The 19,783-nt window shown below is 39.9% G+C and overlaps 1 protein-coding gene across 1 annotated transcript in view; it reads left to right on the top strand.

Annotated features, from left to right (window-relative positions):
- The window catches only part of LOC125463357 (uncharacterized), a 76,062-nt gene that overhangs the window by 29,499 nt on the left and 26,780 nt on the right, over nt 1–19,783 (top strand). Inside the window, exon 3 of the mRNA XM_048554607.1 lies at nt 7,055–7,152. Within this exon, the coding sequence (XP_048410564.1) occupies nt 7,055–7,152 (98 nt within the window). The remainder of the gene's footprint in view (nt 1–7,054; nt 7,153–19,783) is intronic.

Raw genomic sequence — 19,783 nt, 5'->3', positions numbered from 1 at the left:
CCTGAGAGGATACACAGGGTTTATCTTTAATATTTCTCCCAAGAGACAGGAGCTCCAACAGTATATTACTGCCAAGGTGCTACACCAAAGTGTCAGCCTTGATTTTTTTTTATTTGCTTACATCCAGGTGCGAAAATTTAAACCCAGAACCCTCAGAAGTAAGAGTGCTACCAGCTGAACCACAGCTATGCAATGTTATCACTATTGCTTTAATAACATAGAAACATAGTAGTGGGCCATTCAACCCCTTGACACTGCTCTGCCATTCAATACAATCTTGGCTAATCGTCAAGCATAATACTCTAATTCCACCATCCCTCCCATACACCTCGATCCCTTCAGCCATTAGAGATATTGTCTACCTTCTTGAAAACACATTCTGTTGGTCTCAGCCACTTTCTGTTGTAGTGAATTCCACAGACTCACCACTCTCTAGGTGAAGACATCTCTCCTCATGTCAGTCCTAAAAGATTTTTCCCTTTTATCCTTAAACTATGACCTCTGGTGCTGGACTGCTCCACACTGAGAACATCCTTTCTGTATCTAACCTTTTCGGTCCTGTTAGAATTTTACACATTTCTACAAGATTCTCACTCAATCTTCAGAACTCCAGTGAATATAATCCTAACACACTCAATCTCTCCTCATATGTGAGTCCTTCCAGTCTTGGGTGTCAATTTCATAAACCTTTGCTGGACTCCCTCTACATCAAGAACTTCCTCAGATAAAGAGACCAAAACTGCACACAACATTCCAGTTGTGCGCTCACCAATGCACTGTACAATTGCAGCAAGAATTCTTGTTCCTGTTCTCAAATCCTCTCATAATGAAGGCCAACGTACAGGTTCCCTTCTTTATTGACTGCTGAATCTGCACGTTTACTTTCAGTGACTGGTGCATGAGGACACCCAGGTCTCATTAACTATTCTCCTGTCTCAATTAACAGCGATTCAAGTAATAATCTACCTTACTACCAAAGTGAATAACCTCCCATTTATCCACTGCATACTGCATCAGCCGCACATTTGCTCACTCACTCAACCTATCTGTGACATCTTTGTATCCTTCTCACAGTTCACCCTTCCATCCTGCTTTGAGTTGTCAACAAATTTTGGGATGTTACATTTAGTTCCCTTGTCTGTGATCAGATGGGCAAATAGGCCGAGGAATGGCAGATGGAGTTTAATTTAGACAAATGTGAGGTGCTGCATTTTGCTAAGTCGAATCAGGAAAGGAATTGTACACGTAATGGTGAAGGCCTGGGAAGTGTTGCTGAACAAAAAGATGTTGGGTGCAGGTTCATAGTTCCTTGAAAGTAAATTTTCAGGTAGACTGGGTACTGAAGAAGGTATTTGATACAATTGTCTTTATTGGTCAGTGCATTGAGTACAGGAGTTGGGAATTCATGTTGCAGCTATACATGACATTAGTTAAGCCACTCTTGGAATTCTGGTTAAATTCTGGTCTCCCTGTTTTAGGAACGATGTTGTGACACTTGAAAGGGTTCAGAAAAGATTCACAAGGATGTTGCATGATTTGGAGCGTTTGAGCTATAGAGAGAGGCTGAATAGGCTGGGGCTATTTTCCATGAAGTTTCAGAGGATGAGCTGTGACAGTTTTGAAGTTTATAAAGTCATGAGGGGCATGGATCGGATGAATAGCTAAGGATTTTCCCCAGGATAGGGGAATCCAGAATTAGAGGGCATAGGTTTAAGGTGAGAGGGGAAAGATTTAAAGGGGACATAAGAGATAACTTTTTCCACACAGGCTGGTGCGTGTATGAAATGAACTGCCAGAAGAGGTTGTGGAGGCTGGTACAATTACAACTTTTAAAAGGCATCTGGATGGGTACATGAATAGGAAGGGTTTAGAGGGATATGGGCCAAATGCTGGCATATGGAATTAAATTAATTTAGGATATCTGGTTAGCAAGGATGAGTTGGACTGAAGGAGCTTCTTCAGTGCTGTACATCTATATGACTGTGTCAAAATCATTAATATATGTTGTGAATAGCTGGGTCCGAGTACCAATCTTGCAGTATTCTGCCTGCCATTCTGAAAAGATAGGCTAGATCGTAGAGTAGATTGCTGAATGATTTTAATGTACACTAAATCAAAAGTGGCTGTATCATTTTGGCCTAAATTGATTTATGTTGGAACATCTGGTATATTAGATCTCTGATTTTCTCATTTAACACGTACTAAGTGGGGAACTTCATCAGAATTTTGTTTTAAGAATCAAAGCATTCCAAACAATTATATTTGTTAGCTTCCTGCCAGCTCTTCCGGTTGTTTTTTTCTTAAAAAAACACTTGTTTTAAAATTCAAGTTACATTATTTAATTTCAAGACCAGTTTAGGGTAAGAGTTATCTATTCCTTTAATGCCAACATTAAAGTTTTTTTTTAATTTTCACACAGTTTCCTACCCAAATGGAAATCAAATATGTTGACCTGCTGGTCAGATCATACCAGTTGTAGACAGAGGCCACTTGTGTTCCTACATATTTTCTGAGATGAGAAGAACTCCAAAATGATTCCCACACCATTCTGAAATAAAAAAAAGTAGAACCATTTGGAACACAAAATCTTCTAAAATATTAAGAATCTTTTTGATGACCATCTGTGGTGAATATGATATTAGGGAGACCACCTTCACTGAATGTGTGAAAATTATGTTGCAGTAGAACTGACATTTAAATTAGATTCTTTGTTGCCTGAATGGAATTATTGGGCAAATTATAAATTGTACATTCAAAATGTAGGCAAATTAGAATTGTATGGCCCCAGGCCAGCAAAAACGAACAATTCTATTTTGCTGCTGGCCTGCAGCTGTATTCTATTGAGAGAAATGCTTTTATACAGTAACTTGCATAATGGAATTTGACCTGATTTAGTGACTTTCTGTCTTGTGACATGGAGACAAAACATAGTATCACAACGGTGCATCGTAAATTGTATGGATATTAAGAGCTGGTGTGGAGAGACAGTTAATAGAAGAAATAGCGGAGAATAATTAAAAACTTCAGTCTGAAATGTATTATTTGATGAGTAACAATGGGTTTGAATTTTATAGTCCCTACTCCTGTACAGATGAAAGGTGATCTGAATCAGAATTTAAATGTCTTCCTGTCTCACTGGCAAAATTATGGCAGAGCCACAAAGTTAATTAGGACACCTGAATAAGCAAGTATAGCATTGCAACTAGCAGTGCAGGAGAAAGACTGCTACAGGATATGTAGCACCCTACACCTTACTGAGAAGCAGAACAGCAAGACTACAAAAGTATTGAAGGCCTTGAAGACTCATTGTTAATACTCTACTAATGCTATTTATGGTACATATTTAACATCAGAGTTCAGGAAAAGAGGGAAAATATGTTAGTCCACGGAAACATCTAGCTAAATCTTTATGAATTTGGGAAAGTAAAAGATGATCTAACGAAAAAGAGCACTGTACTAGGAATAAGATGTCCCACCATTAGTGTTCTTGAAAGAAGTTTTGTCTTGTTTCAGCAAATGTGCTGTCAGCATGTGCAGAGGTACAGAGATTGTCAACCATCAGCTACAGTGTAGCAATGAGAGAACAGATGAGATTTCATATTATTCTGAGATTTAGTTCAGGCCACCAAGAAGAAGACAATGGGAGTCTGAATGCAAGTGTTTTGATGAAAAGAAGCAAAGCAAGCCCATGAAGATGGCTACTAAAAGATGTTTAACCATGATTCAGATCACTCTGTACCATAGAATAGGTTTGCACTATCAGGTCTCAAGGTGATAAATAGTTTGCACCTGTTAGATTGAGACGCACAGGAGGAGTGCATCAGATGAATGCAGTGTCAACTAAACACCAATGATCCTTACAACTTCATTAGCTTTACAGATTTGTGTGAAGTGGCTCAAGATGGTAATTCAAAATGAAACCATTAAAGTTAACATTGAAGCTATATGGTGAAATGATGTTCATAATGAGAACAAACAAAATCAAGAGCTCAATGAGGTGGGGTAAAGAAATACATGCAGATCCAGTTAGTAAGCTGTAAGCAAAATCCGCTCATCTGAGCTAAAATAGGTCAAAATCCTGTAATAGTAACCTTAAATGTTTCAGGAGAGATTTGCAGTATTTTACAGGACACAAAGCAATTGACTGCTGAACAGACGCTAATAAATTACAAAGATGTTTTCACAAGTCCAGACAGTTCCTTTTCTGGAGATCCACTAGCAACCTGATTTTTCCAGTCTATTTGCATGTTGAGGTCCCCCATGATTATTGTAATAGTGCCTTACATTCCTTTTCTGATTTATTTCCTGCCCCACGGCCTGACCACTGCTCGGAAACATATACATAACTCTCATCAGGGTCCTTTCTCCTTTTGAGGCTACTTAACTCTACCCACACGGATTCTAAACCTTCTGAGCCTATATCACTTCTTGCTCTCAATTTAATTTATCAACAAGGCAGCTCGTCCCCTTTGCCCATCTACTTGCCCTTTTGATAGGGCATGTATCCTTGGATATTTAGTTCCCAGCCCTGACATCCTTGCTGTCTCAATGATGCCTACAACATGTTACCTGCCAATTTTAATCCATACTACAAACTCATTTACCTTGTTTCTTATTCTGTGTGCCTTTAAGTACACCATCATTCTTGCATTGACTATCTCCCTTCTCATAATTGTCCCCTTATCTGCTGTGCCTGGTTAGACTCTTGAGCCTTTCCGTACTCTCTCTTTCTTATCACTTGTTCTTGAAACTTAAATGACTTCTCCTGACCAGCCACTGCCTATTCCATCCACCCCACCACCCCTACTATAAACACCTTAGGCCTGTTTAAAGCCCTTATGACTACCCTATTTAGCTTTTCTACTAGGATCCTGGTCCCAAATTGGTTCAAGTGAATAGTACAGTTCCCTTCTATCTCAGTACAGATGTTAGAGTCTCACAAAATGGAACCCATCTTTCCCACACCACTTCTTTACTCACATTTTACTTCACTAATCATCTTCTTCCCTTGCCAATTTGCACCTGGCTCAGATTCATAGGCCCCATTTTTAAATCTTGTTCCTATTTCCCCAAACAGGACCCCTTGCCTATGTTGTTATGCCAACATGGACCTCAACAACTCAATCCTCTCTGTCATTTTTTTTAATCATCCATAGGATGAGAGTGTCGCTGCCATTTATTCCCCATCCGAGAACAGTTAAGAGTCAACCACGTTGCTATGAATCTGGAGACATGTGTGGTCCAGACTAGGTATGGATAGCTGTTCCCTTCCCTAAAAGAGATCAATGATCTTGGTTTCATGGTCTAGATTTTTTAAAATTGAAATTATATCAGGATCTCGCTACCTGCTGCACTTGTTCTCACTCCCTTCAATCCATGACCAATGGCCAAATTTGAAATATTTAAGCCACAGAGTGTGACTTACTTTAACATTGTTTTTCAGGTGCTTTCCCTTTCCCAGATGTGCCTGTGTATGTATGTATGCCAATGGTTCGAGCCCGTCGACTCTGAGCTGGAGTTTCTTGAGCTGCAGACACTTACTACAGATATTGCCACTGTGGCTCACAATGGATCTAATAGCTTTCACATCATGTAACAATGATGAATTGCCTATACCATTATAACATAGTTAATTCATTTTATTTTTGTTTCAAAATATTATTTTTGAATTGTCCCTAAATTATTATACTCCTTTCGGAATTTACTACTATTTAAGGCTTGTCCCTAATGAAGGTCCCTCACCTGACGATGAGACTACTGCTTCTTTGTGAGATCACTTTCACTTCTGGCGCTACCTTTCCCTCACTCACCTGAGTCTCTACTTCTTCCCAGACTGTTTCACTGTGACATTGATTGTGAGGATACCCTTCCCAGAATGTTTCACCATGATACCAACTGCAAAATTCTTTTTCCTTAGAGGACCGCCTTTCTAATTCGCAATTTGTATCAAACAATTGAGCCTGCCATTTTGCAAACTTAACCAATTCCTTCAACTCAAATGGTGAACACCACTATTAATGTGTGTTTGTGGTTGAAGGATTGAGTGTTGAAGATGGTGGATGAGGAACCAACCAAATAGACAGCTTTGCCTTGGATCTATGGATTTTCTTGCATGTTTTGAAGTTACAATCATCCAGGTATATGGAGTGTATTCCATTACATTCATAACCTCTGCCTTTTAGGTAGTGGTTGGCAAGAAATGGTTGCTAGAAGGATTGGCCAGTCAAGAGGTGAGTTAACCGTTTACAGAATTCCTAGTCTCTGACTTACTGTTGTAGCCACAATATTTATATGGCTAATCTGCTTCAGTTTCAGATCAAAGATAACACCAAGGCTGTTGGTAGTGGGGGATTCAGCAATGGTAATGTCACTAGATGTTCAGGGAAAATGGTTAAATTTTGTCCTATTGGCAATAATTTATGACGGTGTTGTGATCCCAACCAATGTTATTATTGGAGAAGTCAGACCCAGACTGTAATCTGGCTTGTTAGATCATGTTTTGTTTTGATTTTAATAAGGTAGTTTCTGCAATGTTGCTGTTTTAGTTTTAAAATAAAACTAAAGATTGTTAAGCAAAAGAAATGAGGATAAAGCACAATAGACTAAACTATTTACATGTAAGGTGTTTTTTAAAGATTTTGAAACTGACTGCAGGAATATAATTCTTTGAATCCCGAAAGACTCCAGAAAAATATCCCGAAAACTTGTCACAGAATTGTTTACCTTGCTTGCTCATAAAACCTCCTAAAGTAGTGAAAAATCAATTAGTTCTCAAAGCTATTCCCTCAAGATATTTTAAAAGAAGTCACACTGGCTACAGAAACAAGTTACACGCTTCAGGTACATAGGAAAACCTAGATGTTTCTAATTCGGAGTTCACAAATCCAAGCTTAAAATAAGATATTAAAACACATTTAAATCTTACAGCATGCATCATACCTGATACTTGTGAATGTTATTTGCCGCTAATCAGCCTAAGCTTGGATATTGCAGGTTCTTGCTACATATGGCCCTGGGCTGCTTTAATAACTGAGCTCTGTGCTGTACATTACAGAATCATCAGCAAACATCCTTACTTTCTGACTTTCTGATAGAGGGAAGATCATTGAACCAGCTGAAGACCTTCAACAAACACAGACTTCTTCCTTTCAGGTCGGTATAATTCAAAGCAGTGAAGAGTTTTTCCCTTGATTTCTATTGACTGCAGTTGCTCAACTCCTTCAATACTTTATCAAATGCTAACTTAATGTCACCTCATCTCTGGAGTTTTTACTGATGCTTATACCAATATTTGTAATGAGGTCAGGATCTATCTATCCTCTAAGAGACCAAAGTGAGCATCAGTGAAAAGGGTACTACTGAGTAAGTGTCAATTGATAGCACCCTTGACAAACCCTTACTGATGATTGAGAATAGACTGATAGAACAGTAATTTGCAGTGTTGGATTTACCTTCTTTCTTTGTGGGCAGCAAATGCCTGGGAAATTTTCCTCATTGTTCAGTAGATGTCACAGTTGTAGCTACAGTGGAACAGCTTGGCTAGGGTTGTATCTAGTTCCAAAGCACTACATTTTCAATCCTGTTGCAAGAATCTTGTCAGGGCCTATAACCTGAGCAGTATTTTTGTTGTTCATCAGGTGTGAGATTTGCTGGCTGGGACAGAGCTTATTGCCCTAAATTGAGATTATGCTGGTGCCTTCTTGAACTGTTTTATCACAATAGATCCACGGCAGATGCCATCTCCCTACCATCATCCCTAGAACATCTGCATAACAAGAATACCTACGTCAGGCTCCAGCCTAGTGATTACCTTCATGGTGCCTTCAACACCATAAATCTAACAAAACTAATCTCCAAACTCAGAGACGTGGATCCCTGCTCCATCCCGTGCACCTGGATTCTTGACTTCCTGGCCCACAGACTGCAGCCAGTAAGAATAGATAACAACACCTCCTCCACGATAATCCTCAACACTGGCGCCCTGCAAGGCTGTGTACTCAGCCCATTACTGTACTCCCTGTGCACTCATGACTGTGTGTCCAAATTTTATCCTAACTCAATCTACAAGTTCCCTGAAGGCACCACCATTGTAAGCTGGATCTCAATGACGAGACAGAATAAAGGCAAGAGAGTGCATGGTTTAAAGATAACAATCTCTCCCTCAACATCATCAAATATTAAACAGCTGGTCATCAACTTCAGGAACTTCCAGGTGATGGTGATTCCATCTATTTGCTGTCCTTATCCTAGACAGTAATGGTAATAAATTTGGAAGGTGCTGTGAAGGAGCTTTAGTGAATTTCTGCAGTGTATCATAAGACTCGCTGGAGCAATTGTGCACACCTGTGAGGTCAAGAGTGAATGTTTGAAGACAAGTGCCAATCAACTGGGTTACTTTGAATTGGATGGTTTCAATCTTCTTCAACAGTGTTGGAGCTGCAATCATTCAGGCAAATGGGGAATGTTCCATCATGTTCCTGACTTGTGCCTTTTTGGTAGATGGGCTTTGAGGAGTCAGGAAGTGAGCTACTTAGCCTCCAATCTAATCTTATGACAACACTGTTTATTTGGCTAGTACAGTTCAGTTTCTGGTCATTGGTAACCCTCAGGATGTTGAAAATGGGGGAATTCAGTGATGCCACAGCCATAGTGTGTCATGCGGTGACAGTGAGATTTTCTCCGTCCATTACCCGGTTCCTTATACCGTTTCTTAATATTATGCGGAGCTTGATATTAAAGGAGTGAAATGAATTGGCTAAAGACTGGCATCTATGATGGTGGGGACCTCAAGGAGGGAAAGATAGATCATCCATTTGAATCATCTGGCTGAAGGTAGTTGCAAATGTTCCAGAATTGCCTTTAACACTGATATATTGGGCTCTCCTGTTACTGATGTAGATATTTAAGAAGTTACCCCGCCTTGTTCACTGTTGAATTGCTCACCACCATTCATGACTGGATATGGCAGGACTGCAGAGCTGTGGGGTCACTTGGCTGTTTGTCTATCATTCTTAATATCTGAAATATCTGATGATCTTGGCACATGTGCTTGCACTCTTCTTTGAACCACAGTCAGTACTCCGACTGAATGATAATGGTAGAGTTGAGGATATGTTGGGCTATAAGTTACAGATTGTGGTTGAATACAGTTCTCCTGCTGCTGATGGCCCATAGTGCCTGATGGGTACCTAGTCTTGAATTGCTAGATTCATTTGAAATCTATCATTTAGGTCCACAGTGTGAAAATGGGGCTTCATCTTTAAAAGGATCATCTGATGGTCACTCCAAACAATACTCTCATGTGTAGATGTGTCCGTGATAGCCAGATAGTTGAGAATGTGATTAGGTTTCACCCTCTTGTTTGTTCCCTTACACTTGTTCCATATTCTGTCTAGCTATAACATTTAGAACTAGGGCTGGTCAACCAGTAATGGTGCTACTGGTAACAGATAATGATGTCCCCATTCACAATACATTATGTGCCCTTGCAGCCGTCAGTGCTTCTTCCTATTCATCAGCCAAATGTGACTGTTGTGGGAGACATGGTGATAAGTAATAGCCAGGAGGAGATTTCCTTACCCAATGTTTGACTTAATGCTCAAGTCTTCATTTTTTACAACTCCCACCCATCTTTACACCATTGTGCTCCACCCGTGGTGGATCTATTGATGGTGGAACATAAAGTACATAGGGTTGGTGGTATCTAGGACACACAAGATTCATTGAGTCAGTTCCTATGCTTTGACTATTCTGTGGCACAGCTGACTTAATTCTGGCACAAGCTTCCAGTGTTGGAGAGGAGGACTTTACAGGATTGAAAAGGCTGACTTTGCCATTGCCATATCTGGAATGTAGATTAACACCGCATGGTCCATTTAATTCTATTTTTAGACTTTGTAGGGGTTTGATACAACTTCATGGTTATGCTAGGCCATTTCAAAGGACTGCTAAAAGTCAATCACATTACTGTGGTTCTGTGGTCAAATGTTGATCAGATAAAGTAAGGACAGGAAAAGGACTTGAGTGAATGAAATGGGTTATTTTTGTGACAATCAGCTGTGATTTAATTGTCCCCAATCAGGCCAGTTTTTCTTTAAATTTTGCATTCTGCCATGTTGGGATTCAAACCCAATATTAGCCTGGGTCACTGGATTTCTCGGTTAGTGGTGTTACCTCTACACCTTCTTGCTTGTGTTTGTGCATAAATACATTACACTTTATAAATGCACACACATACTGCAATGATTAAAATTAACATTACCCATAATAATGCACAATTCCTTCAATGGGTATATTTGATATGAAGTTTTAAGAGTTTTGGATTTAGATATAATTGCAGTCAACTTCATGAGGCTACTGTTATCAATCAAGAAATGCTAAACAGTCGTCAGGGATATCTAACAATTAACAGTTTGTTTCAAGTGCAGAGGAAGTTAATTATTTCTAAAACATTTAGATAGCTTTCCTGTCATTGAAAATTTTCATTGTTGTGCTACACCCCATCCTGTTTAACATGGAGGTGTTTACATTTTGGAGAATAGGAAGGTAGTCAAGAGCCAGCTGAATATGTTTAGATAATTTGTGAACTTTCAGATGGCATTTTTTGAATTTTCGTAATGCGAAAGAACTCTTTTACGGGATTATTCCTTTAAGGGATTACTCTTTTAATGTACTTTTGTTGATGTAAAATATTTGATGGAAGTCAAGGAAGATTCAGTGAATTTCATTTAAAATAGTTACGGCAGTGAAAAACTGGATGTTGGTAATTGGAAGATTTAAATTTATAAAACCTGACAGTCCTTGAATGGTTAATCAAGTTGAATGGTAAGTGACGTGAGACTGCATTAAAATTATACAATTATAAGAAGCACAGATCAAATAAATCTCCATTGGTACTGAACCGTAATTTAATGTGAGTGGTTTTCTATATTAGAGTTGCTTTGGCCAATATTTTCTAATTTTTAAAAACATTTTGACATTTCTTGACTTCCACTCCTGCATTTTTAAAAGCAGTCCACAATTGGTTCAACATTGCAGTCTGTGCAATAAAACTCTTTGAAGAGCAAATCACTTTCCCAGTGCATAAACTCATGACCCAGTGGACAGTGCTAACTCTATTGGTAACGTTCATCACACACATATTAGGCATGTTAAAATGCTGGCATAATGTCATTCCCTGTTTCATATAAACGAGTTTTCATACACCAGGGAAAGTGTTGTTAATTTATCCTGCTAACATTTTGCTATTTGCTCTGAACCTTTCCCTAATCACCAGAGGATTTATTTTGTGGTTTGATATAGAATACGATCAGCTATATCGAAAATGTCATTGTTTTATATCCCCAGAACCAGCTTGCGAAGTATGAAAAATCCATGAATTTTAAAGTACATATGAATGCTATAATTACCACTTTATGGTTTTATAACTGGAGAATTATTCCACTAAATTTCTAAGACTTTTTAGTGAATGAATGTGGATTGATCGTTTGGTTCACCAAATATGGTAGTATTATTTCACTAGTGTCAGAAAACAAAGGTGCAGATATTTCAATGACCAAGAATCCTTTGAGTAATGCAGACTGGAGTTGCATCACAAAATCACAGAAGGCCCATTACATTAGGCCATCACATTAAACCTATCATGCCTACAACATCTTGTTAAATGAGCATCAGTAGCTGGTGCCCATCCTCTGCTTTTTCACCGTGTCCTTAAATGTTATTATAAAAGTAATCATCCAGTGCCTCTTGCAAGTCAGGACCATGTGGAACCTGCACTGCAGAAGATTCATACATATTACCTGGGAAATTAGACTTTCCAATGGATGATTCCTCTGCATTTAGCGCCCTCAAGAAGAATCCACAAAATTCTGACAATTTGGAGGATTCCAAATCACTTAAACTTAATAGTTGCCAAAGCAAGAAAGGATAGGGGATAGAAACCTACTTTACTGACTGCAAACTGATCTCCCCCAACTCCCCTCTGAACCTCTAAACCACAAATTTCACACCAGTCCTTGACACCTCCCATCCCCTGACAAGACTGTCCCACCCAAACCTGCTGACACCAATCCTCAATTGAATCCAACCCAATGTCAACAAACCAACACCCATTCCGTCCTGTCAGATCTGAAACCCCTCTCTCCTGATAGGAGTCCTAAACTACATTCTCCCGTATCCATTCAGACTTGACAACTCCCTGACCCAAACAGATACTCTGCACTGCGGAGTCCCACAGAACTGACCCTTCCCCTTTCCACCAGCCATTCTGACAGACCTCTAATCAGCCAGCCCCTTCCAGCTGCTGGACTTAACACCAGCCAATGTGAGCAAACTCCCACAAGGTGCAACACAATGGCCTCCAACACCACCATCTTGGTCACACCCCCAAAGCCTTCCACTTGTTGACCCAACACCCCAAACCCTTACTGCCAGACAGCCCTCAAACTTAGCACTCCTTCACTTACCTGATACATGTGTCTTATCATTATATTTTACTGTGTATTTCAAAGCCTCGATATTAGACTTAGTTTTGAAAATCAACTAAGGGAAACAAAAATATGTAATATTGGCGGCTCAGTGGTTAGCACTGCAGCCTCACAGTGCCAGGGACCCGGGTTCGATTCCAGCCTTGGGTCTGTGTGGAGTTTGCACGTTCTCCCCGTGTCTGCATGGATTTCCTCCGGGTGCTCCAGTTTTCTCCCACGGTCCAAAGATGTGCAGGCTAGGTGGATTGGCCATGCTAAACTGCCTGTAGTGTACAGGGGTGTGTGTGTTATAGGGGGATGGGTCTGGGTGGAATGCTCCAAAGGGCGGTATGGACTTTTTGGGCCCAAGGGCCTGTTTCCACACTGTAGGGAATCTAATCTAATCTCAATAAGTATGCTGTTCCCGTTTTGTTTTCTTTGATTCATTCACGGGCTGAGGGTTGTTGCTGGGTAGACAGCAATTTTGCCCATCCCTAATTGCCATGAGCTGTTAAGAGTCAACCACATTCCTGTGGATCTGGGAGTCCCATGTAGGCCACACCTGGTAAGGATGGTAGTTTCCTTCTTAAAGGACATTAGTGAACCAGATGAGTTTTTCCCGATGATTGGCAATCGATTCACGATCATTGTTAGATTCTTAATTCCATACATTTATTGAATTCAAATTCCACCATCTATCATGGTAGGCCTTGAACCCGGGTCCGTAGAACGTCATCTGGATTAACAATCCAGCGATAATACCACGAGGCCATTGTCGCCCCTATCTGAATAAAGACTTTGGAGCAATGATCTAACTAATCTTTCTAGCACTGAAGTGAATTGTCTGTTAAAACACAGTTAGATTTGAATTGATTGTTTCTGGAAGAATTCCAATATGTAAAAAAAATCAAATGACTATTTAGACTATTTACTTTATCGTAAGTTCATTTACAAAACAGAAAGCTGAAAATAATTAGTGGCTTTTTGTGTCTTAGTGAAAATACAGCCAAAGGGTTAAAGAATTTTAAGCACTTAGTACTAATCTCAGTACATTTACTAGATTGTTAGTAAGTTTAAAATTGAATTTAATTGTGAATCAATTTAATAATCAATTAAATTGTATTTTAAAAAATAAATTGTTTCAGTTTGTTAAGCTGTAAAGATGAAGGATTGTGCATATAAGCCTCATGAGTTGAACTAATGTTCATGTCAGGAAATCTTTCTCTAGCTCTGAACAAGTTGTCAGCTTAAGGATTCGTGTGGATTTGCTATATGTCTTGGAAAGAATGTTGAACTAGTTCATAATGTACTTAATGAGATACTGGAGATTGATGAGTTAGGGAAAACTATCAGGAAACTGACTTGATCAGATGTAGAACTGATTTTGCATGCACCTAATTTTTCCTTCCTCTGAAATCATTGAAGAATTGAACTGTGCAGAGTGTAAAGAGGGCATTCCGCTCAATGCCATGAGACAAGTTAAAGTTATCCTGACTGAATCGTATCTAGTTTCCTGGAACAGTTTTGATCAATTTAAAGATCAGGAAGGAATTTATCTTCTTCTCGCTCCTCATATTAAACTTTCTTCCTGCATGAAGATTTCATAACTGTTGACATATCTGGTTTTGGACCCAAAAGCATTGGACATCAGGCTAAATTTAATGTTGTTGGCAGCAACTGCTGGACTGTAAAATTAGGGGCAACCCCACCCTAGCTGCTTCCAGGATCAATTAACTACCTGACATTGCAATAGCTATCTTTTAAAGGGCAGAGACCTTGCTTCTGTGCTGCTCCCTAATAACCTTCAGGGAAGGAAATCTGCTGTCTTCACCTGGCCTGGCCTGCATGTGACTCCAGGCCCACTGCAATGTGGTTAACCCTCAACTGTTCTTTGAGATAACCCACCAAGCCACTCAGTTGTGTCAATCACCGTGATGTCTTAACAAAGAATGAAACTGGATGCACCACCTGGCATTGATCACAGGAAAAGACAGTGGCCAAATCAGCTGTGTTGTCCCTGTGAAATCCTCTTTGTTATGGTCATGTTTCGTGCAGCCATAAATTATAATAACAGGTAGACCTGAATAGGAACACTTTAGGAATGACATTCACGCCTCCACAGCCAGTTCTAGACTAGACCGAAGCTCTGCCCTCCAGGTGACCTGACAGATCTTTTATAGAGGCAGCACACTCAATTACTTTATAAAACACTGCTTACTAACATCTGGGAATTAGATCCAAAACTGGGAAAGCAGCATCAGTCATAACTGAGAAATGAAGTGTCAACCTGGTGAAACTACCAAAGAGGAATGCTTGCATGCCAAACTGCTTAGCAGCAAAAGATAGATGGAGCAAAGTGGTCCCATATGTAACTGATCAGATCTGAGCTTTGCAGTCCTGCCACATCCAGTTGTCAATGGTGGTTGGCAATTAAAGAACTCACTGGAGGATGCGGCTCCATGAATACCTCCTTCCTCAATGATGGAAGAGCCCAGCATATCAGTGCAAAAGATAAGGCTGAACCATTCACAGCAATCTTCAGGCAGAAGTGCCAAGTGGATGATCTATCTTGGCCTCCTCCAGTGATCCTAATGTCATGGATACCAGTCTTCAGCCAATTTATTTCACTTCACGTGATATCAAGGGAAGGCTGGAGGTAGTGGATATTGCAAAGGCTAAGGGCCTGACAACATTCCAGCAATGGTACTGAAGAATTGTGCTCCAGAACTTGCCACTCTCCTATCCGTACTCTTCCTGTACAGTCACAACACTGGCATCTACCTGAAAATATGGAACATTGCCCAGGTATGTCCTGTATACAAACAGTAGGGCAGATACAACTTGACTAATTGCTGCCCCATCAATCTACTCTTGATCATCAGCAAAGTGATGGTAGGTATCATCAACACTGTATCAAGCAGTACTTGCTCAGCAGTAACCTGCTCAGCGATACCCAGTTTAGGTTGCACCAGAGCTATTCAGTTCATGACCCGATTACAACCTTGATTCAAACATGGGCAAAGGTGCTGAAATCCAGAGTTGAGGTAGAAGTGACAGCCCTTCATATCAAGGCCACATTCAACCGAGTGTGATATCAAAGTGTTAAAAGCAAAAATGGAATCAGTGGGAATCAGGGAGCACACTTTGAGCTGATTGGATTCATATGTAGCACATAGGAATGTGGTTGTATTTGTTGGAGGTCAGTCATCTAACTCTAGCACATCTCTGCAGGAATTTCTTAGTGTAGAACCCTATGCCAAACATCTTAAGCTGCTTCATCAGTGACCTGCCTTCTGTCATAAGGTTAGAAATGAGAATTTTCTCTGATTATTGCACAATGTTCATCACTATTTGTGACTCCTCCGATACCAAAACAATTCTCCTTGGACAGTACTTTCTAAATGCACAACCATCCAGAAGGACAAGGAATTTAGAAAAATGGAACACCACAATTTGCAAATTTCCCCAAAGACACTCTGACTTGGAAGTATGTTGCTGTTCCTTAGTCATGAGTCAAAATCCTGGAATTCACTTCCTAATGGCATTGTGGATCTACCTACAGCAAATAGACTGCATCAGTGTAAGAAACCTGCATACCACCATCTTCTTGAGGACCATTAGGGATGGACAATAATTGTTGGTTCGTCTAGTGACCCCAACATCCCGTGAATCAGCAGTTTAAAAAAAATGCTCCCTTCAGTTCCTCCTTTTGTTCTATACTTCCACCTTGGGTCTTACTCCCCTTCACTTACTTCTTGCCATCATATGTTCTTTGTCTCCCATTCCACCCTTTCTGTTTTCACTTTCTGCCTCCCTTCCCCCAGCCCCCAAAACATGTCCCTTTTTTTAACCTGCTCCACCCAAGTTCTGCACTTGGTCTTGATTTAATGTGTACAAAGTTCAGGAGATTTATTAGTTTTTAAAGAATGGTTGATGTATTTAATTGGCAGGAAAACAACAGTAGATTCTAAAGAAATGCTAACTCTCAAGAAATGAATCTGAATGCTTTAATTACATAAATAATTTGTATATTGCTACTGAATGTTGAAAAAAGTTGGGAGGAAAGAGGGAACAATGTAACTAACTTGAAATGACACTGGCAGGAAACTTCAATGAGTCTACCGTCCAAAAGTTTTACAGGCTGTTATTCTTGCTTGGCAAACTTCCATTAAGCTTTCAATTTAATGCAAAAGACAGTCCCAGCTTAGGAAACCTTTTCTCCTGCATGGGAAGACAATATCTCTTTGACATGGGATCCTTATTTTAGGTGGAGCCTTTTGGGTTATAGAGTCTTAACTTGGAATTGAACCAACCAGGATTCAAACATTTGGGTTTTTCACATCATTTACTATGGGTGGAGAAATTTAGTGTTAAGAATTTTTCTTTCAACAATTTGTAGGATGTTGCAATTTCCTAAGTCACTCTGTGAGACATCCTTCCTTAACAGACGATTGCTTGGGACCCCAGGATTATGAAATAATGGACATAATTTAGGTATTTGTACAATGTTTCTGGATTTTCTGAAATTTCCCTCTGAAGTAGCAGCAGCATATCAGGAGAAGCCCTGCAGAATTCCAAATGTTTCATTTTTAAGAATGTTTTCTAGAGGAGGTATGCATGTTTATAAGAGGAAACAGATGAGATTCAGGAAGTTAGGCCACCTGTCTCTTTGAAAGTTTTCACTCTTTTGTGCTCACTTCCTAATTTGGTTCCTAATTTTCAATTTAAAATTGGAAAATACGTTAGTTTTCATCTACTTCAGCTATTATAGAAATATCAGTTTAGCATCAAGGTTTTCACAATGAGCTTTTAAAAGAAGAAATTGTTTTGTGGGAGTCTTCTTTAGACAGACAGCTGCTTTCTATAACTGTAAATAATTACTAAAAATAAACCAAATGAGGGAAGTGGCACTTCAAAAAACAGTTATCAAAAGCACCACCATGTACTTTGAAAATTTAATACCCTAAAAAGTTCACATTCATGGCTGTATTGTGTTCCGAGTTACAAGCTCAGAAGAGACCTAACTTTTTCAGCTCTCTTAACTATTATGACTTAATCTTAATAGTTAACACTTGGGGGTAGAGAGGCAATGGTCTAATGGTATTACCGTTAGACAATTAATAAACTCAGCGAATGTTGTGGAGACTCAGCATGCAGATGGTGGAATTTGAATTTAATAAAAAATGGAATTATGAATCTACTGACTATCAGGAAACAAATCTGGCTCACAACTCTTCTTCAGGAAAGGAAATCTGCCAGCCATAAGATCTGGTCTGGCATACATCTGACTCCAGACGACGGCAATGTGGTTGAATCTCAACTGCCCTCTGAAATGACCTAACAAGCCACTTGGCTGTATCAATTGCTGAAAAGTCTCAACAAAGGAATGAAACTTAACAGATCACCCGGCATTGACCTTGTTACTGGAAAAGACAATGACAGAAACAGCTGTGTTGACCTGGAAAAGTCCTCCTTGCTAACATCTAGGAGCTTGTGCTGAAATTAGGAGAGCTGTCTTACAGACTAGTCAAGCAACAGCTGATATACACATGGAATTATTCCTTACAGACAATGTCACAGATATCACCATTACTATTCCACAGGCAGGACAGACCCAGCATAGATGTCAGCATAACAGTACAGAATCAGGAGTCACCCTAGGAGCCCTCAACAGTGACTCTGGACCCCATGAAGTTTCATGGCTTCAGGTTGAACAAGACCAAAGAAACCTTCTGCTGGTTACCATGTACCACCCTCCCTCAGCTGATGAATCAGTACTCCTCCCTATTGAACAATATTTGGAGGAAGCACTGAAGGTGGCAATGGTGCAAACGTACGCTGGGTGAGGGATTTCAATGTCCACTACAAAGACTGTAGGAGGGCATGCCAGGAGCAGCACCAGGCATATCTAAAAATGAGGTGTCAACTTGATGAGCCTACCAAATAGGGCTACTTGCATTCTAAACAGCATGAGCAATCCCACAACCAACAGTTTGGATGTAAGTACTGCTCTCCTTCTATAATCTATTTGTGAATGGTGGTGGTCAGTTAAACAACTCGCTGCAGGAGGAGGCCCAGTGTATATTCCCATCCTCAATGATGGAAGAGCCCAACACGTCAATGCAAAATCATTTGCAGCAATCTTCAGCCAGAAATCTCAAGTGGATAATCCATCTTGGCCTCCTCTCAGTGCTCCTAGTATCATGAATGCTAGTCTTCAGTCAATTCAGCCCCTGTGATATCAGGAAATGATTGGAGGTAATGGATACTGTAAAAGCAATGGGCCGTGATACCATTCCAGCAATAGATTTGTGCTCCAAAGTTCCCTCGCTTAGCTGTTCCTGTGTAGTCCTAACACTGGCATCTACTTGGCAATATTGAAAATTGCCCAGGAATGTCCTGTACACAAAAAGCAGAACAGATCCAGATTGGCCAGTTACTGCCCCATCAGTCTTCTCTCACTCATCAGAGTGATGATGGTATCATCAACAGTGCTATCAAGTAGTAACGGCTCAGCAATAACCTGTTAGTGACGTCCAGTTTGCAATCTACCAGGCCCACTCAGATCCTGATCTCATTACAGTCTTGGACCAAACATGGACAAAAGTGCTGAATTCCAGAGTTGAGTTGAGATTAAAAGCTCTTGACATCAATGCTATATTCGAATGAATCTCTGATGTTTCAGACTCCAAGGGAATGACCCAGGAAATTGAAGATTAATCTGGTTCCCCAATACTTTGAAAGTACCAAAAGTATGCATTTATAATATATGAACTCGGAGATTCTGCTGTAATTACATAAATAACTCATTATGGAAAGTTAGTCTATTAAAAGCCTAGTCGAATGCTTGAATAATTATTAAAATGCCCCACCAATTTGCCACATGCATCCCAAACTACATCATTCCCAGACTTCATTTGACCACAGACCCTGATCTGACAGTCCCTGCCCTCTGCCCAGGACCTGACTCCTTTCATCCTACCATTGCATCAAGTTATCCCTGCACCTGGTATATACTCCCTTCTGCCCTCTTCCAACAGGCAAGAATATACAAAAGTTTGAAAACATGTACCAACAGATTCAAGAACAGCTTCTTCCCACTGCTGTCAGACATATGAATGGACTTTTCATATATTGGAGTTGATCTTTCTCTGCAGCTTCTTTGTAGCTGTAACACTATTTTCTGCATTCCATTCTATTACCCTGATATACTTATGTAAGATATGATTCATTTGGTTAGCATGGAATACTTCTCACTGGATCTCAGTATGTGACAAAAATAAATTAAATCAAAATGAAAACAAACCTGGCACCCTCTC

Source organism: Stegostoma tigrinum, chromosome 1 (genome assembly GCF_030684315.1).
Source record: "Stegostoma tigrinum isolate sSteTig4 chromosome 1, sSteTig4.hap1, whole genome shotgun sequence".
NCBI classification, from domain to species: Eukaryota; Metazoa; Chordata; class Chondrichthyes; order Orectolobiformes; family Stegostomatidae; genus Stegostoma; species Stegostoma tigrinum.
The sequence above is the reverse complement of the archived record's forward strand: the minus strand, read 5'-3'. Positions and strand labels throughout refer to the sequence as shown.